The sequence below is a fragment of the Podarcis filfolensis genome (assembly GCF_964270895.1).
Source record: "Podarcis filfolensis genome assembly, chromosome: 1".
Classification (NCBI taxonomy): Eukaryota; Metazoa; Chordata; class Lepidosauria; order Squamata; family Lacertidae; genus Podarcis; species Podarcis filfolensis.
In genome coordinates, this window is record NC_139604.1 from 43,959,817 (window position 1) to 43,979,693 (window position 19,877).

Consider the following 19,877-nt stretch of genomic DNA (forward strand, 5'->3'; position numbering starts at 1 on the left):
GGAATTTGTTTCTAGTGCCTGCATACACCTACACATCCTCTCTCACATACAATTGGCTTGCTTTAAAGCTTTCTTTGTTTTCAGCAGCCAATTTTAGGGGGAAGACACTTAGTTGTTGCTAAGCGGGGAGCCTTTTATTGCTTGTTGTTAACTGGGATTACAAACATTGTTGGATCTGTCAAATAAGTCAAGAGACCTACCAGCAGTGTTTTTTTCTGGGAGTATTCACCCTTAACATCAAAGACATTCTAGAAATACAAAGTTACTTGGAATTTTCTGAAGTTTTAAATTTCTAAAAGCAGCATCTCTGGCACTTAGACAAAAGCTGATCCTGAACTGCATGAAGCACTTGCTATTATATTCTTGTACAGAAAAAAAAACCCAAACATTTGCAGATGGTTTGAAGTTGGCATTTTAATATAAGAACTTGGGTTGTGAATGCAGCAGTTCTCTTTTAAATCAAATTAAAGCTTCCCATGCTGAGATTGCTTATTAAGCAATAACGATACTTCAAGATTGTAACAAGTCAAGATTTTTCACTGCATCGGAGAACTGCCATATACATAAATTATTTAAACCTAACTCATAGAACCTAGTACCTATCATGTGTTGAACTTTAAGGCCTCATAGATTCTGAGCTGATGGTTCCAACTGGGTCTTCTGCACTGGATTCCAAAGCAGGGAACAAGTCAACAAATACAGCGGGAGAGCTTGCTCCCTATTGAAAATGACGAAGATTTCAGGGTTGTGAATATCGTCAACAACACTGTCATAGAGTTTCATGCTACTTGCACTAATTAATGGTGGTGCAACATAGCTTCGATTGCCCCTTGTATACGAGCCTGTTACAACTTCAGCCTCAAACACACAGATCAAGTGGTCCATTTCACATTTTTCCCTGGTATCTGTTACAAGGTTCCTGGGGTTCTTGTTAAAGTAGATGCCAGCTCCATATTTCTGGTCTGGAAAACAATGCAAAACACAGACGGTTTAAACAGAGACATGTTTTCATTATGGTAGCAGTATGCAAGACTAATTGCTTCTGAATATGACTTGGTCTGCTCCCACTCCCTCCCTGAATGGAAATAAGAGGACCAAGTAATAACTGAACAAGCCTTAAGGACATGCTGGGAAACTGCTAGTATTAGAATTATTTTAACAATTGCAAACATTGCAATAATGGTGGCAATCGGGAGCAGCACATCTGATTTTGCTGCTTGAGACAAGATGGGAAGTGCTGCTCCACCGCTATTGGTGGAGCAGTGGCACTGATTTCAGATGAGATTTTGCACGCACTACAAGATCTTGTGGGATCTCGTGTGAAATCTGCCCTGATGCCGGCAGTGGAGGCAGTTGGGCAGGCAGAGCACCCACCTGGGCACCACCTCAGAGCCTTTTGCCACCAGAGGCAACAGATTCACACTGCCCACTAGCTACACCAGCCCTGGTGGCAGCAATGGACACTGCAGTCTAACTCTAGATCAGTTTAGGGTTTACAGAGGAAAAGCTAAATCTTACTGTGAGGCCAAGTGATAATTGTAAGAACCAGATAGGTACCACTTGATTTTATATTTTATTTAGCTAGCTTTTTAAGCTTTTAATTAATGTACTTGAACACCTGTGATGAATGCATCAACATGGCAGTCAAATTGTTTGAAGATAATCTACTGATTTTCTGGGGTTTTTTTGCTTTTCATGGGTATATGCATGCTTTACCTTGTAAGGAGGAGGGGTAGGTTTTCTGAAATCCCGTTTTGCACACCAGACTACAGTACTGAGCTGGGACACGATGGTATAGCCTATGGCATACTGGCATTCCAGCATTTTTTCCTTCAATTTTTATTTTAATCCTTTGGAAGGTAGATTCTAAAAGAGGATTGCATATTTTCTCTATCTGCAATGAAAATGAAAGTAAGTTGTGCCCAGCTCAATAGCAGCAACACTAAAAATTACATACTGTTCCAATGCATTTTTTATTAGTACATTTTTTGTTTGTTTTTAAAATAGAAATTCCAGGATGAAAAAAGACCAAAAGGTTCCAATTTATTCTCTACATGAAATAATGTGGTCTGAGTTTGATTTAGGAGTATACCCACATATTGGTAAAAACCTATTAGTTTTTAATAATCAGTTTGACTTGGATTTTACCCTCCTATATTCCTGTTGGTTTTGGATATTTGTAAAACATCACAATATTCTTTCAGAATTACTTTGCCATTGGTCATCTCTTTACCTTCAGAACCCGGAGGCCAGCTTTTTCAAGTTGTTTTTCTTTGTCCTTGAATTCTTGAAGATATGACTCTATCGGAGTGACTTGGTAACAGTATTTACTTGCCATTTCTGTGTAGCCTTCTTGATGAGGAGAGTTTCTCAAAGGTCCTAAAGGTAAAGGTAAAGAGACCCCTGACCATTAGGTCTAGTCGTGGCCGACTCTGGGGTTGCGGCGTTCATCTCGCTTTACTGGCCGAGGGAGCTGGCGTACAGCTTCCGGGTCATGTGGCCAGCATGACTAAGCCGCTTCTGGCGAACCAGAGCAGCACACGGAAATGCCGTTTACCTTCCCGCTGGAGCGGTACCTATTTATCTACTTGCACTTTGACGTGCTTTGAAACTGCTAGGTTGGCAGGAGCAGGGACTGAGCAACGGGAGCTCACCCCGTCGCAGGGATTCGAACCACCAACCTTCTGATCAGCAAGTCCTAGGCTCTGTGGTTTAACCCACAGCGCCACACACGTCCCTCTCTCAAAGGTCCTAGATGCAGGTAATAAAATACTAAATAGTAGTGCAACTTTCAGATTGGAAAATTAACTGTAAGCTTACTGGAGACGGGTAATGCCTGGTCTTCTATTTGCTTATTAAAATGGAAAAACAGTAAGCACAATGAGTTCATTGTTTAATAAGGGCCCCTTCTAAACAGAGTGGTAATATTTCCTTTGACAGCGACAACTGAAATCCTTTGAGGCTGCAATCCTGTAACCTCTTACCGTGATTTCTCAGGGTTCTAAATCACATCCCAGAGCCTACTTGAGTTGAAAAGGCTTTCCAATGCAAAGCCAAATTCTTCACCAAATTTGATAATAATAATAATAAAATACTTTGGCTGATTGATATCCGATGCTCTTTCAAAACGTGTTGTGGAAAGTATACAAATTTAATAAATAATAAAAATAAAAATGTTCAGCCTTCAATGGACCAGGTGGGTACAGGAATAGTGACAGTGATGTATAGGAAGGGTTTGGTTAAAGGTTTCACCCTTGCACCCACTTGCATGATGGAAATGGCCTGGTGGGGAGAGCAACTGAGTAAGGCTACTGCCTGTATGGTTTCAAACTGTTCTGCCCTTAGTATAAGGTGAAGGATATCAATAAGCCAAATTATTCACCAGATGCTTTCTTAGCAGGTGTTCACATATTTTTCATAACAGCATTGTGCTTATGTACATACAGCCCCACATACCGTCTGCCTTCATTTCCTGCTTGGCTGTAGTCTGCAGCATGAATTCGATAGCGAATGTTGCATCAATCACGGCTCGGGGGGAACCTTCGATCTCGAGGGCTGCACCCTCCCCGGTCAAACTCTCTACTATGGTTATGCCAAAGTGCTGCTGCAGATGAGACAGCTCAACTGGCTGACCACTGCCAAGGTTGAGAAGGTTATAATTTTGTATAACAATCCGGTGACTTTCCTCAACTTGTATGATGTTTCGGAGCCACAGTCCTGCTGCCTCCAGCGTTTCCTGGCTGCGTCCAATAAGTTCCACAAATGGTCCGTTTTTTTCACAACCTCCATCGGCTTGTATGTCAGTCTGTACCTCTGAAAAATATTATTGGTAGGTGTTGCAATGGTTAGTGAATGACTCATGAAGAAGGGACAATTAAGAGGTGATATGATAGCCAAATATTTGAAGGGCTCACACAGATAGATGATGGGGGGGATTTATTTTTCTGTTGCTTGACAGGGCTAATTGGTTTAAATTACAAGAAAACCAAAAGTGGACTTTGAAACCGTGTTCCACTACTAAAATCTAAATTGAACCCTTGCTAGAATTATTTCTTACCAACTACTGATTCTCCCCGCCTCTGCTTCAACTCCACTCATCTTTCAAGTCCCTCATTAAAACCTACACAAAACTTAGTTTTCTAATATTCCTGACATGTTCTATTTGTGGTCAAACATTAAAATATATTTTATATATATATACAGAGAATCTCAACCAGTTTTAACCATCCCATTTATTTATTACCCATGCCATCCATATTGCTGCAGTCCATCTTTTCTTCCAGTTTGTTTTTGACTGACATAAGCTTGGTGAAGAAAGCCTTTAAAAAGAGAGAAAACACACACGATTGCTGCTTTTTTTTTGGCTCAGTTGTAAGGATTATTGTGCCAGTTTAGGACGCAGTGTACAAAGCACTACGAATCTTCAGCATCTAATAACAATGGTCATTTTCCACTGCAGAAAGCTAAACCCATCACCATTTACTTCATATCCACGTTCAAGATTAGACCTGAGGCAGTAAAATCCCACACAATGAGTATAATGGGCAGTAGTGAGAGTTCCCATATTAAACTGAGCATTGTGCATATCTCAAGTGATAACCCAGGCTTCTCCAATCTAGTACCATCTGTATGTTGTTGGACAATAGCTCTCATCATCTTTGACCTTTGCCATCCTGGCTGGAGCTGACCACAGTTGTGCTGTATTCCAAAATATTTGGAGGGCACCAGTATGTGGAAACCAGTGATAAAACTATAGAAAAATGTTTTAGAGAGATGCATTTACAGTGGTACCTTGGGTTAAGAACTTAATTCGTTCTAGAGGTCCGTTCTTAACCTGAAACTGTTCTTAACCTGAGGTACCACTTTAGCTAATGGGGCCTCCTGCTGCCGCCGCGCCACCGGAGCACAATTTCTGTTCTCATCCTGAAGCAAAGTTCTTAACCTGAGGTAATATTTCTGGGTTAGTGGAGTCTGTAACCTGAAGCGTATGTATTAGATGGCCACTGTATTAGATGGCCAATCTTTAGCTACTTGCCATGAGCATTCAGAACCTCACCTCATAAACATCACTGTCATCTGGAGGAACCACAATGAATACATCAGGCTTCTTCCCAGGATATTCCTCCGCAAAGTGTATTATTTCCTCCACCATAATCTCTACCACTTCATCCTTTGGCATGTGTAAATCTTCAATCCCAAGGAGAGGAAAACAAACTGATGAGGACTGCTGCTCTTGAGCCTTGAGAAGACTTTTAGAAACTGCAGCTTTTAGTGCCTGTTGGAGGAGGAAAGTAGTTATAATGGTGATTCCCACCCCCCCATTCAGTGAAATGGAAAGCTAATAGAAAAAAAGCCATCACCTCCTGTGCGTTGCATTCACTGTAAGATGGCCATACCACATGGAGCACAAACTCACAGTCAATATTGCACCCTTTTGTGAATATGAGTTTCAGGTTATCTGCTGGAAGTCTCTGTAACTCAGAGAGAAATTGCTCCTGCATAGCTGGACCTGCCTTTTCGAGGATTGCTCTTGAGATGGTTCCTTGAGAGAGATCATCTTGCACAGTCACAGAGCTAATAATAATGGCAGCCTGGAAGAGAATGATGTAAGAATCAGAAACGATTTCATTTTGAATCTATGCATGATTTCTACATGCATGGTTCTCTGGGGAATGTGGTAGCTCCCCGAATGTGGAATGCTCTCCCCAGAGAGGCTTGCCTGGCGCCATCACTACATGTTTTTAGGTGCCAGGCAAAAACATTCCTCTTTACCCAGGCCTATGGCTATTAAATAATCTATGGCATGTGAAAGTGTGGGGGAGGGGACTGTTATTATGATGACTATTTTATTATTAGGCTGTCTGTCAGTATGTTTTTTATTCTGTTTTTATCACTGATGTTCTGTAATGTGTTTTCACACAATACTGCTCGTCTGGTACTTGTGAACATTGAAAAACCCAATTAATGGGGGAAGTAATGAATATTCACCCTCTCCATATCACCTGTAAGAATACGGTAACCTACTTGCTGTGCTTCTATGTTCCCTTTTTTAATCTGGAGACAGAGATCATTGACTGTGATGGAATCTGCTGCTCCCGCCAGAGGCACAACATCGTTGGTGCCTAGCAACTCTTCGCACGCCCTTTTCATGACTTCAGCTGTGGTCTCATCAATGTTCACGAGGTGGATTTCTTGCAAGTAACCAAATAACGGAGCTAACTGAATAAAATTCTTTATAGTCCGTACGATGACTTGAACACATAAATCCTGCGGGAAGTTGAAGATTCCAGAGCTGAGGGCAGGAATGGCCACGGACTTGATATTGTTTTCTGGAGCATTGACATATTTCAGAATATTGATGATGGCTGCTTCAAGCTTGAGGCAACATTCCTCCCTCTGCTCCTCTGACCATCTTGGACCCACTGCATGGATGACTTGCTTACAATGGAGTCTTCCTCCACTAGTGACTGCAATCTGGCCAGCACTGAGCGGTCCGTTCTTTTCAATGAAATGCTTGCAGTGCTCTTCAATTTCTGGCCCTCCAGCTTTCAGGAGGGCAAATGCAAGGCCTCCAAAGTGATGCAGGTATTCGTTGGCTGCATTCACCAAAGCATCAGCCTCGTGCCTTGTAAGATCATCTACCCAGACAGAAACTTCAATTCCTTCCTTCAGGCTTTTCCTATACACTTCGGTGGGATTCCTGATGCTCTTGAGGACAGTTATGCAGCCAAACTTCTTTTCGAGCAGACTACACAGGTAATTCTCTCTCCTCTTAAGAATTGCATAAACATTGTTGCTGATTGGAATGGATAGCATTTCCTCATCTATTGGCATTCTGATCTCTAGGGGGAACAAAACAAAGTACATATTTTGTGGTGTTATGGGTGAGGGTTTACATAAAACCTTTCTACCTGCACATGTTTTAGATGTTCACATGTTCACCCCCCACACCAAAATGGCTCAGGAAAATAAAATTACTTGCCAATATATTATAACTGCAAAATGCCCTCTCAACCTAACCGACCAATAGAAATGTTGATCTCTTTAAATAATGCTACGTATCTAACGGCCCCTATAGAAAAGTTGTTGAGAGAGTATAACGCCTAGAGCAATTATTCTCCAGCATCACATCACAAAATGTGACTTGTTGCTATGCCGGTTTTACAGTAATTGGGGAAGCTGCCGAGAAGCGGATATTGGCTATAATCCACACACACACCCTCACCCAATATGCAGACTATGCATGCACAGCTCCACATGAATAGAAGGACAGATGAAGAGACGAAGAAGGTGGATCAAAGTACAAGAAACCCTGCAGTATAGGAATCTGGAGAGAAACTCGATCCCTGTGTCCCGTAGGCTTTCCCCTGCAACTTCTGAAAAGCAGAAACCTATTTATAATCACTATCCCAGGGGTAGTTAACACGGAGCCCGCAACCCCTGGAAGATTCCCCACTACCTATACTTGATCTGCAATGAAAGGTATCAAAACTATCTACCTGCATTGTCATTTTGTGGGGTCTCGGAACTGGAAGTCTGTAAAAACAAAAACAAAAAACGAAATCAAAATTACTTTGGCAAATGTCCCAGAAGTTAATGTTTGTGGACTGTGATCCTCATTCATAAAGCCCTACTTCACCCTCTGTGAAAATAATTCAATAAAAACAGTATTATATTGCTAATGCTATTAATTACTGTACTTACATTTATACCGTGCAGTTCTTTCATCATGGAAGCCAAGGCAGCATACATGTGTGGTACCCCATCCAGGCACTGACTAAACCCAGAGCTGCTTGGCTTCAACATATTTTATTTTAATATGCTGCTTACATGCCAGAATGGCTTCTAAGCAGTTTACAAGTATAAAACCAATTATAAAACCCATATGTAATTAAAATACACTATAAATCAGTTCCATTAAAGCATTACGGGAATCCATTTTTAATGATTATTGTTCCAAATTTATTAAAGAGAAAGCACAGAAAAGGAAAAACAAAACAAAAAACAAAGCTGTCAGCTCACATTCACAATACAATAAATTACGGTAATAAACTGTATTAAAAGCATCCATAATTAAAATGTACAAGAAACCAGCCCATTAAACAGTATAACAATTAGAAGAGCAATTTAAACAACTATATGAATAAGTTCAAATTCAGGGGAATGCTTGGCTAAACAGGTGTGTCGTCTTCAAGAGCCAGCAGAATGCCAATGCTGATCGGGTCCCTATGTGGTTTGCCTTCAGACCATACCTCAGGGACCATACTAGTCACTCCAGCTGGCTGGATGACTAACCCTGTCTACTCAGAAATAAATCCTATTGTATTCAATAGGTCTTACTCCCAGGTTAAGTAAGACTGGGATTGAAGTCACTGTATGCACTATATGCCAGTAAAGATCAATCCTCCAGCTTCTCATTTCATTCCAAAGTGGAATTAGGTGCTGAAGGGATTACTGGACATTTGGGGTTTTGTTCATGTGTCATGTTTATATTCTGAACCTGAGGTAGGCCTCAGAGCAACTTGTTTCTTTCACGTTCAATAAAAAAGTAATGTCCTGCTCCCCTTCCCTCAGCCTGGTCATTTCCACTCAACGCACTTCAACGACTCAAAACCTGTGTTTCAGTCCTTTTTTTCTTTTGTGTTGACTTACCAACAATTTCATCATGTTCCCCATCTTGAATTTCCTCTTTTTTGTCCCCTCTTAGATGTTGCTGCTTTGCTCCTCCATTTTCCATTGGCCTAGGCTAGGGTAAGCAGCAAGGAGCTGCTTTTGCCACACTGGCCTGCCTTGGAATCCTCTGGTCTGGTTGCCATAGAGACCCCTGCTGGAACTTCAACCCCATTGTCAAGTTGCTTCCCAGATCACAATCTTCTTGTCCTTTGAAGCAGGGGTGGGGATCCTGCGGCCCACAGCTCTCCTCACTCCAAGCCATCCACCATGTTGGCTGGGGCTGATGGGAACTGGAGTCTAAGAACATCTAGAAGGCCACAGACTCCCCAACCCTGATTTTTAAAAAATGCTTACACTTACAGTCAAACCTCAGTTGTCAAATGTAATCCGTTCCAGAAGCCCATTCGGCTTCCAAAATGTTTGACAACCAAGGCGCAGGTTCCAATTGGTTGCAAGGTTCCTGCACTCAAGCAGAAGCTGCGTCGGACATTCGGCTTCCGAAAAACGTTCAAAAACATTTACTTCCGGGGGTTCGGGAGCCGAAACGTTTCAAAATTGAGCCGTTCGGGAATCGAGGTTTGACTTTATTAGGATCCAGGGGTTAGAAGGGTCTCTGCACACAGCCTACTTCCCCCAACCCCAAACTCTTAACAGTATTCAGTACAGTGGTACCTTGGGTTACATACGCTTCAGGTTACACACTCCGCTAACCCAAAAATAGTGCTTCAGGTTAAGAACTTTGCTTCAGGATGAGAACAGAAATCGTGCTCCGGTGGCACGGCGGCAGCAGGAGGCCCCATTAGCTAAAGTGGTGCTTCAGGTTAAGAACAGTTTCAGGTTAAGAACAGACCTCAGGAACGAATTAAGTACTTAACCTGAGGTACCACTGTAATCCTGTCCTCTGGGCTCCCAACTAACTTGCCCAAAGCCTCCAAGTGATACATATTTGTCATCGCCAAGAAACCAGCTCTCGGTATGTTACTTCATGTCACAAGGGATTTACACCTTAGTAAACGTGTTTAGGACTGGGCTGCCTGGCTAAAATTTAATCCACACTAATTTGGAAGGTGTTGAATAGAAATAAAAAGGAACCACCCCACTATGGAAATATGATTGGCCTAAGATTCCAACTGTGGCAACTGTGACTGTGGATACCTTACAGATTTAACACCCTTTCATGGCCACTAGTTAGAATGCAAAAAGGATGGAGCGCCAGATAGAAGGTGCTGCTGATAATGCCAAAGTTGCGGGTTCGATCCGTACGCAGCTGCATATTCCTACATTGCAGGGGGGCTAAAGTTCTTAGATTCTATTATTTTGCATTCCCACCCGCCCCCTTTTACCACCACTATACGACTCTAGATTTAAGTGGAGGGAGTTATAGTGCACACCCTCCAAGTGTCCCTATTTCCCAGGGACGTCCTTGATTTAGAGAAGCCATCCCGGTTTCTGATTTGAATTGGAATGTCCCACTTTTCCTTAGGATGTCCCTATTTTAATTGGAGAAATGTTGGAGTTATCTGACCCCTGAGCTGTCTGAAGGCAACCCTGTACAGAGGTACATTGGGTTACATACGCTTCAGGTTACATACGCTTCAGGTTACAGACTCTGCTAACCCAAAAATAGTGCTTCAGGGTAAGAACTTTGCTTCAGGATGAGAACAGAAATCGTGCTCCGGCGGCACAGCGGCAGCAGGAGGCCCCATTAGCTACAGTGGTGCTTCAGGTTAAGAACAGTTTCAGGTTAAGAACGGACCTCCGGAACAAATTAAGTACTTAACCCGAGGTACCACTATATAGGGAGGTTTTTAAAAATGTTTAACGTTTTATTATGTTTTTATACAAATTGGAAGCTGCCCAGAGTGGCTGGGGCAACCCAGTCACATGTGGGGGGTATAAGTAGTAAAATTATCATGATGGAATGGGACGTCCCTATTTTCATCGGAGAAATGTTGGAGGGTATGCTAGTCCAACCCTATACATATCTACTTGTAAGCTCCTGCAGAGTTCAGTGGCGCTTTCCCCTAAATAAGTGAGTGTAGGATTGCACCTTAATTCGCTCCAGCAATTCCGAGACGAGAAAGTAGAGGTACTAAGGAGCAATTCAATGAACGCAGTCACAAGGTCGTGATCTTCTGTTCGAAGGACGAAACGTCTCGCCTTGGGAACGAGCCGTGAGCTCGGGCATCTCAGCTCACCCATTTCCTCCGCTCTCGTACAAGTGTACAAGCATTTTGAGCCGGGCCCGCCTCACCGGTTGAGCTTCTGCCCAGCGCTCGGCAAGCGGCGAGTCAGCTTTCCCGGAAAAGCAGCCAACCTGCCTCCTCCGTAACCCGCCGCGCTTCTCGGCTCCCAGGGATGGGCCGGCAGGAGGCGCTGCGGCGACGCAGCCTGGAGCCGAGCGGCGGATTCCGGCGCGCCCGAAAGGAGGAGGAGGAGGAGGAGGAGGCAGGTTCGCCTCCGAGGGAGTTGGCGAAGAACCGAAAGTGAAAGTCCGAGCCTCGCCCCCCTGCTTTGGTCCGCCATGGCCGGCGCTCCTGCTCCGCTCTTCGTGCAGCTCTCTCTCTTTCCTGAAGAGAGGGGCTTGGGGAGGCTCGAGTTCAAGCTGCAAAGCCACTTCCAATCCCGGAAACGCTCCGGGGGCGGCGAATGCGAAGTGCGAGTTCTGGATCGTGAACGGGACGTCTATTCGGTGCAGTTCCTGTCGGAGGAAGGTAACTGGAGGCTTCAGAGGCCCCGACGGGGTGCTGTACAGTTACTTGGCTCCAAGCATTTGGGCATGGCCTTTCTCTGTAGCAAAGTTAAATACAGTAAATGTCTAAATGTCTAGAGGGAAGGAGTTTCCACTTTCGCCTAGCTCCCTTGAGTTTCCAGCTTTCTTTTCCTTTTTTGCCCTTAGTATGAATTCCCCTTTTCGCCATGCTTCGTCTGCTATTGCCTTCCACGCCCCTATCCACCCCCCCCGCCCAATTCATCCTGATCCATCCAACAGCTGCACGACAGGCAGAAATTTTGCGGTTAAAGCTTTCCCTATCTCTTGAGTTTCTATCATAGCTGTCAACTTACAGATTTGAAAATAAGGGGCCAGCAGCCTCGAAAATAAGGGATCAGCAGCCCAAATAAGGGATTTTGCTTAGCTTATACATCAATCCGGCACTGATGGAGCCATGCTGCTTTTGCTGCCACTGACTGTGTTTTGCAGGGGGTTGGACTAGATGATCCTAAGTGTGTACAACTCTAAACCAAAGAAGAGGGGCAGACAAAACTGAAGAACGACATCTAGATGGCAAAGCTTACAGGCAGAATTAAAAACCAGGAAGAGGACCTCTTTAATAAAGAATGGGCAAAGTTTATAATTTATTTGAAAAGCTATTGTAAAGAGTTTCATACATTGGTAGGATTGACAGAAAACTTGTAGTAAAAATTTGAACTATGGATGGACAAATGATTTATAAAAATAGAGTTATGAAAGGGATGCTGAGGGGGAAATCACTATATTAATATGCTGCACTGGTTGGAGGGTATGCTAAGCAGCACGTCAGGGCTGCCGTCATCCTGGCGCGAGGAGTTCCATCGGTCCTTCCCCGCCCGAAAGGGAGGGAGAGAGACTCTCGCCCCCGAGCCCGGCATGAGGCGCTGTGGCAGCCATTGAAGCGCCGCCCTTCTGCGTCCCTCCCCATCCCCTCCTCTTCCTCCTCCCTCAGGCCACCTCCTCAGCCGCTGCCGCCTCCGGCTTCCCCTGGCACCGCGGCAGAAGTCTCGCAAGATAGGGACTGCCTGCCCCCCCGCCGCCACCCATCTCCTCACGATGCGCCCCTGAGGGGGAAAAGGGAGATACAGAGACGCGGCAGCTCGTGCGCGGGCTCTCTCGAGGTGGAGGACCCCTAGCCGCTGCTTCCCTCCCGAGCCAGGCGAGCATGAAACCCGGGAAATTTAAGGGACATCATCAATCCAGGACAGCAGCAGGAAACGGCGCTGGGATAAGGGAGTTTCCCGCCACATAAGGGACAGTTGACAGCTATGGTTTCTATACTGGGGTTAAGCTTCACCTGTTAGATCCCTGGCTTAACTGTTAAAGGCCCTGGAGCCCTGCCAAAAAGCAGGGAGGGAGAAGTTGGCAAGCACATTTAGAGAAATGATTAGGAACATTGGAAAAGTAACATAACACCAAGAAAAGAAGAATGGGTTTTTTAAACTGTCATTTGACCAAACTTATGAGTTTAATAAGAAATTATTCTAATGAGAAAATAAGGAGAGAGTGGGAAGTCTTTATAAATTATATGAAGAGAACCAATTCCCAGATTCATACTTGGCTTAGTTTAGAATGAAAATCTCACAGGTAATTAGAATAATTCTCCAAAAATTTAATCATTACAGACAACCAGTGATATGAGGAATAAAGATCCACATGGAGTTAGTTAGAAATCAATTTCTTTTTTCCTTTTTTCCTTTTCTTCTTTTTTTGGTGTTGTTTTTCGTTATTTCCCTTTTTTGGAAGAGCATAATGTTTCGTATTTTTGATTGCAGATTATGTTATTATGTTTACATCCTTGTAATTTTGTTTTTGCATTTTTTCCTGTTTTGTATTGTTTGCTTGTTTTATTCAATGCTTGTTTGTGTGATGTATAAGTATTAATAATAATAATAATAATAATAATAAGAAGAAGAAGAAGAAGTGATTAGGTCGGGGATCTCATGGAAATACCTTGAAGTGAAAGAAAATGAAGCCAATGTCTTGAAAGAATGGAGTATATGCAGAGTGCCTTTCCCTCATCACTGGACTGTTTCAACTAGCTGCCAGACACTTAGGAAAAGGGGGTGAGGAAGGTTTTTGAAATGGGAGGCTGCAATCTAGCTGCCTTCTCTTGTTTTGGAAATTAAGCAACATCACTCGCTTCCATATAGCTGTGTTCAAAAAGGGACTAGTCACAGCAAATCCTGTCAGCCAGGTCGAGATTTGTCTATTGCCTGGGAAGTTGTCTTAGGACAGAAAATGGGAGATTCTGAAGAGTAAGAGAGAGTTTGGCTTTGACTGAGTTACACTGGCTTATGTGGGATCAAATATCAGCTGGTGTAACTGTGGCTTCAGAATTAAATTTTCTTAGGCTTGCAATATGAATATCACCAAAACAGATATATCATACATATCTTTTACATTGATCGTGTAAGCTGCTTTGAGATATCTTAATGCAAAAATGTGACATAGTATCATTATAAGTGAAATAGCAATAACATATGTTTCTTATTTGAATAAATTTAGTGAAGCAACAAGTGAAGAAAAATGGACCTCATTTCATAGAAGTTTCTGGAAGATCTGTAAAGATAAATATCCTTCCAGATTCTGAGGAGATGACAGAAACATCACTTGCAAATTATTTGAAGAGCTCAGCAGCCGGCTCGCTTTCTGCTTCAAGCACTCTGCCACTTCCAAATGATTTTGGAGAGCAAAAGCTGACTGAAAAATATGCAGGTGATCTGGAAAGCATGACCAGAAAGGTAAGAATCCACCAAGGCCTAGAACTTCAGAACGCCTAAGCTGCGCCCCTCTTCTTCCAGTACTGGTTAACTGCATCTTTACTGTTTTCTTCAATTGGCTATTTTTACCCATTTATTTGATAACAACTGAATCATTAATATCAGGCAGTTGAACATTGAATAAAAGAAGGAAAAACTGGGAAAGGTATAAACACCGCACAAGCGAATAAGAATAAATGCTAATTGTTGTATAACCTTCCCACAAACAAATCAGAATGAATTTGTCTCGTCTTTATTGAACAATCTAACTTCCATGTAAGTCTTGTACAAGCAAATTGGGATGGATGTTCAATACATAGGGCATTTGGAGAAGCCCTGTGTGCATGTGTGTTAATAAAACCAATTTTCTCTCTCTTTTTTCTTGTTTTCAGATCTTTCTTAGCGTATCTGCCACTTTGAATACTGAATTGCTCACAAAAGAGCAGAGAAGTCAGGTGACAACTGTCTGTCCCACCTTAAAAATAGATGTGCACTCAGGGCAGACTGGCATAGAAAAGGTATCAGGAGATTATGATGACATTGAGAAGTTACACCGTCATTTTGAGAAGCTCCTTGGAGGCCCCCACCACCGCAGCAATGAATTTTCACACCCTAAAGAGCCAAAAACTATGAGAGAGATGCCCATGGATGATTGGAAGGAAGGAAGGAAGAATGATGTAGATGTGTATGATATCAAGGTTCCTTCAGCTATCTTTGAATACTTCAGCCAGGCCTGCAAGGAACAAGTTGATGAACTGGAGCAGAAGTTCAGTGTAAAGCTGACTAGTCAAGAATGTGGAAATGGGTTGGCTTCTCTACACTTCTCTTCTGTTGGGGACCCTAGCCTCCTAGAGAAAGCTCAGCATAATTTTGTCACAGCGTTTCAGAAGGTGACCGCAGATCTGAAACAGGAGAGAATGTCTTTTGCTGACAGCAACCAGATGGCTAAAGCACAGCAGATTTTAAACCTCAATTTCAAGAGCATCCTTGTTAAAACAGAGGGAAATGCATTGGTTTTCCGTGGCCCTGCAAAGGAGATTTCAGCTGCTAAAAGGGCAATAGGGGAATTAGAGGCAGGAGAGTTGGTAAAAAAATCTGAAGCTTACCCTTTGAAAACTGACACCGGATTTGATCTTAAGACATTTAAGTTATTGGAACCACAATTAGATAAAGAAATTGAATCTATAAACCGGATGTACAATACTGAGTCACAGAAAAAGTTTGTTCTCTTCACGCAGAAAGCATATGTTTTCTTTAAGCATAGGAAGTATCCAAACTCACATTCATGTTTACAAGCCTATGAGAGCTTTGTCCATTTTTATCAGAAGATTTCAACCCAGCCCATAGAAAGAGTCATCCCCTTGAATCTTCTTGAGGACCAGAAAAGAAAACTAGACACGTTCTTTTCAGCACTGCAAAAAGAAAATCCCAGAGTATTAATGCGTATATCAAAGAAAAATAATCTAATTCTATTCGGTATTCCGGAGCATGTGCTTTCTGTTGAAAAGCACATCATGCGATTTCTGGAAACTGATGTTCATCCACCTGTAGGAAGTATAGGTCCTAGTTCCAGCTCCGGAGAAACTAAAGGTGCATATTTGGAGCAAAACGGGGGCCCCAAAATGCACTCCCCTCCTCCCAGGGAGCAAAAGGAGTCAAAGGAAATGGAAGTCAAACAAGAGGATGTGTGCGCCATTTGCATGGACACAATCCACCAAAAGAAAGTGCTGCCCAAATGCAAGCATGAGTTTTGTACTGAGTGCATTGAGCAGGCCTTGAAATACAAGCCTGTTTGCCCTGTGTGTAATGTGGCCTATGGGAAGGTGGAAGGAAACCAACCACCAGGGACAATGAACATCCAGAAATCTCGAGTGTCGCTTCCTGGTTATGATGGATATGGTTCCATCCAAATTTCATATAACATACCTGATGGCATTCAAATGGTAAGTCGCAAGGAACACTTTGGGGGCTGAAGAGGGATTGGAATGGCATGAGAGAGTGTGAGCAGCCCCACCTTATATCTGCTCATAATATCCTTTTAGGAAAACTTTATATTGCTGCATGCACAGGCAAAACTTGTACTAGTGACATACTGTTGGGACGGGGTTTGGGAGTTCCAGAAGGCGAGAGCAGCAGAGCCATAAACAGGATGGAGCTTAAATTACCCCAGTTGCAGAATCTGCCATTATTCCACATACATCCTTTCTTGCATCAGGAACATTTGTTCTCTTTTCCACTTGAATGGTTTGTCTCACTTAACCATAGGGCTAAGCCTATTGCCCTCCTGATGGTTTGGACTGCAACTCCCAGCAGTTCCATTCAGCCCAGCCATTCTGGCTTAATAATAATAATATAAATATAAATATAAATATAAATAATATAAATTATTATTATTTATACCCTGCCCATCTGGCTGGATTTCCCCATCTTCCTTCTATGGTATGGATTGGGAACCTTTTTCTGGGGTAATTTAAGGGCCACATTCCTTTCTGGACAACCTGCCATTTCCCATTTGTCCATCCTTGCCACTTAAATGAAATTAGGCCAACAGCCACAGATTGCCCTTCTCTGGGGTAGAGGCATGTGGAATTATGAATGGTGTAAACAAAATTTTTGTCACAAACATGGGAAGGTTGCACCCAATGACGCTGATTGTGACAGGAGTTTGGGGCACAAGAAAGTAATTATGTGAGGCGTTCTGATGGAGCACATACCATCAGCGAATAATCAAAGGCATCTCCAAAAAAGATACATATGACACAATCTGGTCTCCCTTTTTCTCTTTTATTGATGAACAGGGGGATATTTTAATTCCACCATCATCACAGAGGTGTCTGTAGAGAGGATATATTGATTGAAAATGTATTGTAACCTTTGTATGTATGTATGTATGTAAAGTAATTCTTTAGCGCAACACAATTAAATGCTCAGAGTCACTACCTCAAGGTGTGGTGACAAGAAGTCTGTTAGCTATGGAAGCTAAATGGTACTCTCAGGATTCCTCTGAATCACAGAAGATGGCTTCCTTCCGTTTGTTTGTGCCATCCTTGGGAGCCTTGCCAGAACCATTTGGCTGACCACTGTTGGAAACAAGATGCTGGATTAGATAAACACTTGGGATCCAGCAGAAGTGCTTCCTGACATTTGCTGAGCTTCATGCAAGTCAAGTATAACGCTTTGCCTATTTTAATACCTTTGCATTGCAGGAAGGCCACCCAAACCCTGGAAGACCATTCATTGGTGCACATCGGACAGCATATTTACCTGATAACCCAGAAGGAAGAGAAATTTTGAAGTTGCTTCAGAAGGCCTTTGATCAAAAGTTGATTTTCACAGTTGGCGAGTCACGTACAACCGGTGTAAAAAATGTTGTTACCTGGAATGACATTCACCACAAAACTAACTGTTATGGAGGGGCAAGCAGGTGTGTTGTATTTGTTTGTTCTAAGTGCCAATGATGCATTTCTCAATGTAATCTCATTCTAGCTTTGATTTTGTTGGATGCAAATTCACTCAAGTATAGGAACCATTTTGGAAGAAGTGTTTTGGACAGTGATCTGACATTTTTTTCACATTTCACAATCTTAGCTGCAGATATTTGTTTTGCATGATCCAAACAGCAAAGTCAGGTTTTGTCTGTTAATTGCATGCTCAGGAGGCATGCAATGTTCTCAAACTGCAGTAGTATATATAATGTACATAGCATTTGAGTATTTTGAATAATCACAATAATCCAGTCCTGTGTCTAGCCCTGGGCCCAGTCTACTTCAACTTCCTACCACTTGGCTAGGAGTCAACTCCCTATAGGCCTCCTGCACTCAAGGCCATCAAGAGAGCGGAAAGCTGCTGCAGCAGCAAGCTGTCATTCACCCCAGCTTAACACATCCCCTATGAGAGAGCCAGTGTGGTGTAGTGGTTAAGAGCGGTAGTCTTGTAATCTGGGGAACCGGGTTCGCGTCTCCGCTCCTCTACATGCAGCTGCTGGGTGACCTTGGGCCAGTCACACTTCTGTTAAGTCTCTCAGCCCCACTCACCTCACAGAGTGTTTGTTGTGGGGGAGGAAGGGAAAGGAGAATGTTAGCCACTTTGAGACTCTTTAGGGTAGTGATAAAGCGGGATATCAAATCCAAACTCTTCTCTTCTTCTATGAGGCGCATGTTGTGTACATGTTAAGTATTCATAAAGCCAAGGCGCAAATGTACATTCAAATCCTCACCTCAGAATAACTGAAGATTCCTGCAGAGTTCTTTTTCTTGGGCCACCGTGGTGTCAGCACACTGTTTCTCCAATATTTGAGTACACAGTATTTTGATAGATATATTAAGACAACAACCTCTCTTCATTGGGGAATTGCTTGGTTTACAAACAAAACTCTTTCTCTCCTAGTTTTGGCTACCCCGATCCAGATTACCTGAAACGTGTTCGAGAAGAACTGAAGGCGAAAGGAATTGAATGAGCGCTCTTCCAGTCGACTGTCCAGAATCTGTACCAGTCCAAAGATGTGCCAATTGGATTTAGCTTATGAGTGCTTTTTTCTGCTTATCCAGTACAAAATTCTGAATTGCATAACTTGTTGAATAACTTCCTAAAAATCTGTTGCAGTGCTGTTAAGTAAAGCTGTCGATCCAGGGGTAGGGAACCTGTGGCCCATGAGATGTACAGTTTCCATCAATCATGATAGTTTGCCATGTTGAAGGGAGTTGGTGTTTAACATATCAAGGGCTACAAGTGTCACACAGCTGCTATAGACCAAACCACATTTCATGGAGCCCAGCCCCATTGATTGCAGCGGACCTTGATTTTCAAAGTTCTGCTGAAGTCACTTGGTGTCGGTTTTAAGTAGAAGCGTGCGTGATTAGGCTGTTAAACACTTTCCCCTCTCTTGTGTGCTTACTGCTACCACTTGCAGCATAACTGGGTGGAACGAAGTTTAGTTTTTCTCACCTTTGCAGAAGTGGGCTATGTTTTGCCTTCTTTCTCTGCATTGTGAAGATTCTTAAGTAAAAGCAAACCAATAAAAATGGTTCAGCATTTTGTGAGTTCAGGGCCATACTAAATTTTCTTAATTAGTTACGTTAGCTGATTTCAGTGAGTCTGCTCAGAGTAAAACTTAAGATAAATCTGCAGACTGAAGTATAGTGTTCAACCCAAGTTTATTACTTTTTTTAAAGGTTGCAGTTTTTGTCCTATTTTGAATCTTTGGAGCATCGTTGTCCCACAAGAAAAGGAACAAAATCTGGAAACCAAGTGGCTATTAAAACTATGTCTTTGATCGGTCTCCCCCTCTTGAAAATCAAATGGTTGAGCAATATTTTCTTTCTTTCTTTCCATTTAACACCAGCCTGAAGGCATCACAGTACATTTTGTATTTTTTGCTTCACTCTATGGCACATATCACAATGTAATGTGGCATGAGGCAACAGATTCTATTAGCTTGCTGCTGCCACTAAACTGGCAAGGTTAAAGTATATTCATCAGCAAATTGTTAAATGTGACTTAAAAGGAAATAAAATTCTATATGCTAATTAAATGGTTTCTGTGTTGTTTTTTTGTTCATTTGTTTTAATGATCTTTCCTTGACCAGTTTTGGGGAGTAGGTGAGATTTTCCTGCCTGCTAACATGGCTTTGCTGTTTTTAAAGGAGGGTGGAGTAACTAATTTTAAAAGTGAAAATGCTGAAGAGTAATAGC

General features: G+C 42.6%; 2 protein-coding genes across 2 annotated transcripts; one reads left to right on the forward strand and one right to left on the reverse strand.

The window, feature by feature from the left end:
* Positions 1 to 396: 396 nt before the first annotated feature.
* PARP9 (poly(ADP-ribose) polymerase family member 9) lies at positions 397 to 8,807 on the reverse strand. The gene is made up of 10 exons (XM_083574595.1): positions 8,653 to 8,807; positions 7,500 to 7,536; positions 6,025 to 6,842; positions 5,361 to 5,591; positions 5,057 to 5,275; positions 4,244 to 4,319; positions 3,457 to 3,813; positions 2,234 to 2,379; positions 1,717 to 1,894; positions 397 to 962 (listed from the first exon to the last, which is right to left on the reverse strand). The coding sequence occupies exons 1-10, from the start codon at positions 8,674 to 8,676 to the stop codon at positions 625 to 627; spliced, it is 2,424 nt and encodes an 807-aa protein (XP_083430721.1). The 5' UTR covers positions 8,677 to 8,807; the 3' UTR covers positions 397 to 624.
* Positions 8,808 to 11,078: 2,271 nt separating this feature from the next.
* Positions 11,079 to 19,717, forward strand: DTX3L (deltex E3 ubiquitin ligase 3L). The gene is made up of 5 exons (XM_083583614.1): positions 11,079 to 11,387; positions 13,934 to 14,169; positions 14,580 to 16,130; positions 17,394 to 17,611; positions 18,574 to 19,717. Exons 1-5 carry the CDS (start codon positions 11,198 to 11,200, stop codon positions 18,641 to 18,643), a joined length of 2,265 nt encoding a protein of 754 aa, XP_083439740.1. The 5' UTR covers positions 11,079 to 11,197; the 3' UTR covers positions 18,644 to 19,717.
* The last annotated feature ends 160 nt before the right edge of the window (positions 19,718 to 19,877 follow it).

Excerpts from the sequence above, each read along its gene's own strand:
- DTX3L (XM_083583614.1), top strand. The coding sequence starts at position 11,198 with ATGGCCGGCGCTCCTGCTCCGCTCTTCGTGCAGCTCTCTCTCTTTCCT. Across the intron at positions 11,388-13,933 it reads GCAGTTCCTGTCGGAGGAAG|TGAAGCAACAAGTGAAGAAA; the intron begins GTAACTGGAGGC and ends GAATAAATTTAG. Across the intron at positions 17,612-18,573 it reads TGTTATGGAGGGGCAAGCAG|TTTTGGCTACCCCGATCCAG; the intron begins GTGTGTTGTATT and ends TTTCTCTCCTAG.
- PARP9 (XM_083574595.1), bottom strand. The coding sequence starts at position 8,676 with ATGGGGAACATGATGAAATTGTTG. Across the intron at positions 6,843-7,499 it reads CCCACAAAATGACAATGCAG|AGATCAGAATGCCAATAGAT; the intron begins GTAGATAGTTTT and ends TGTTCCCCCTAG. Across the intron at positions 5,276-5,360 it reads GTGAATGCAACGCACAGGAG|GCACTAAAAGCTGCAGTTTC; the intron begins GTGATGGCTTTT and ends CTCCTCCAACAG.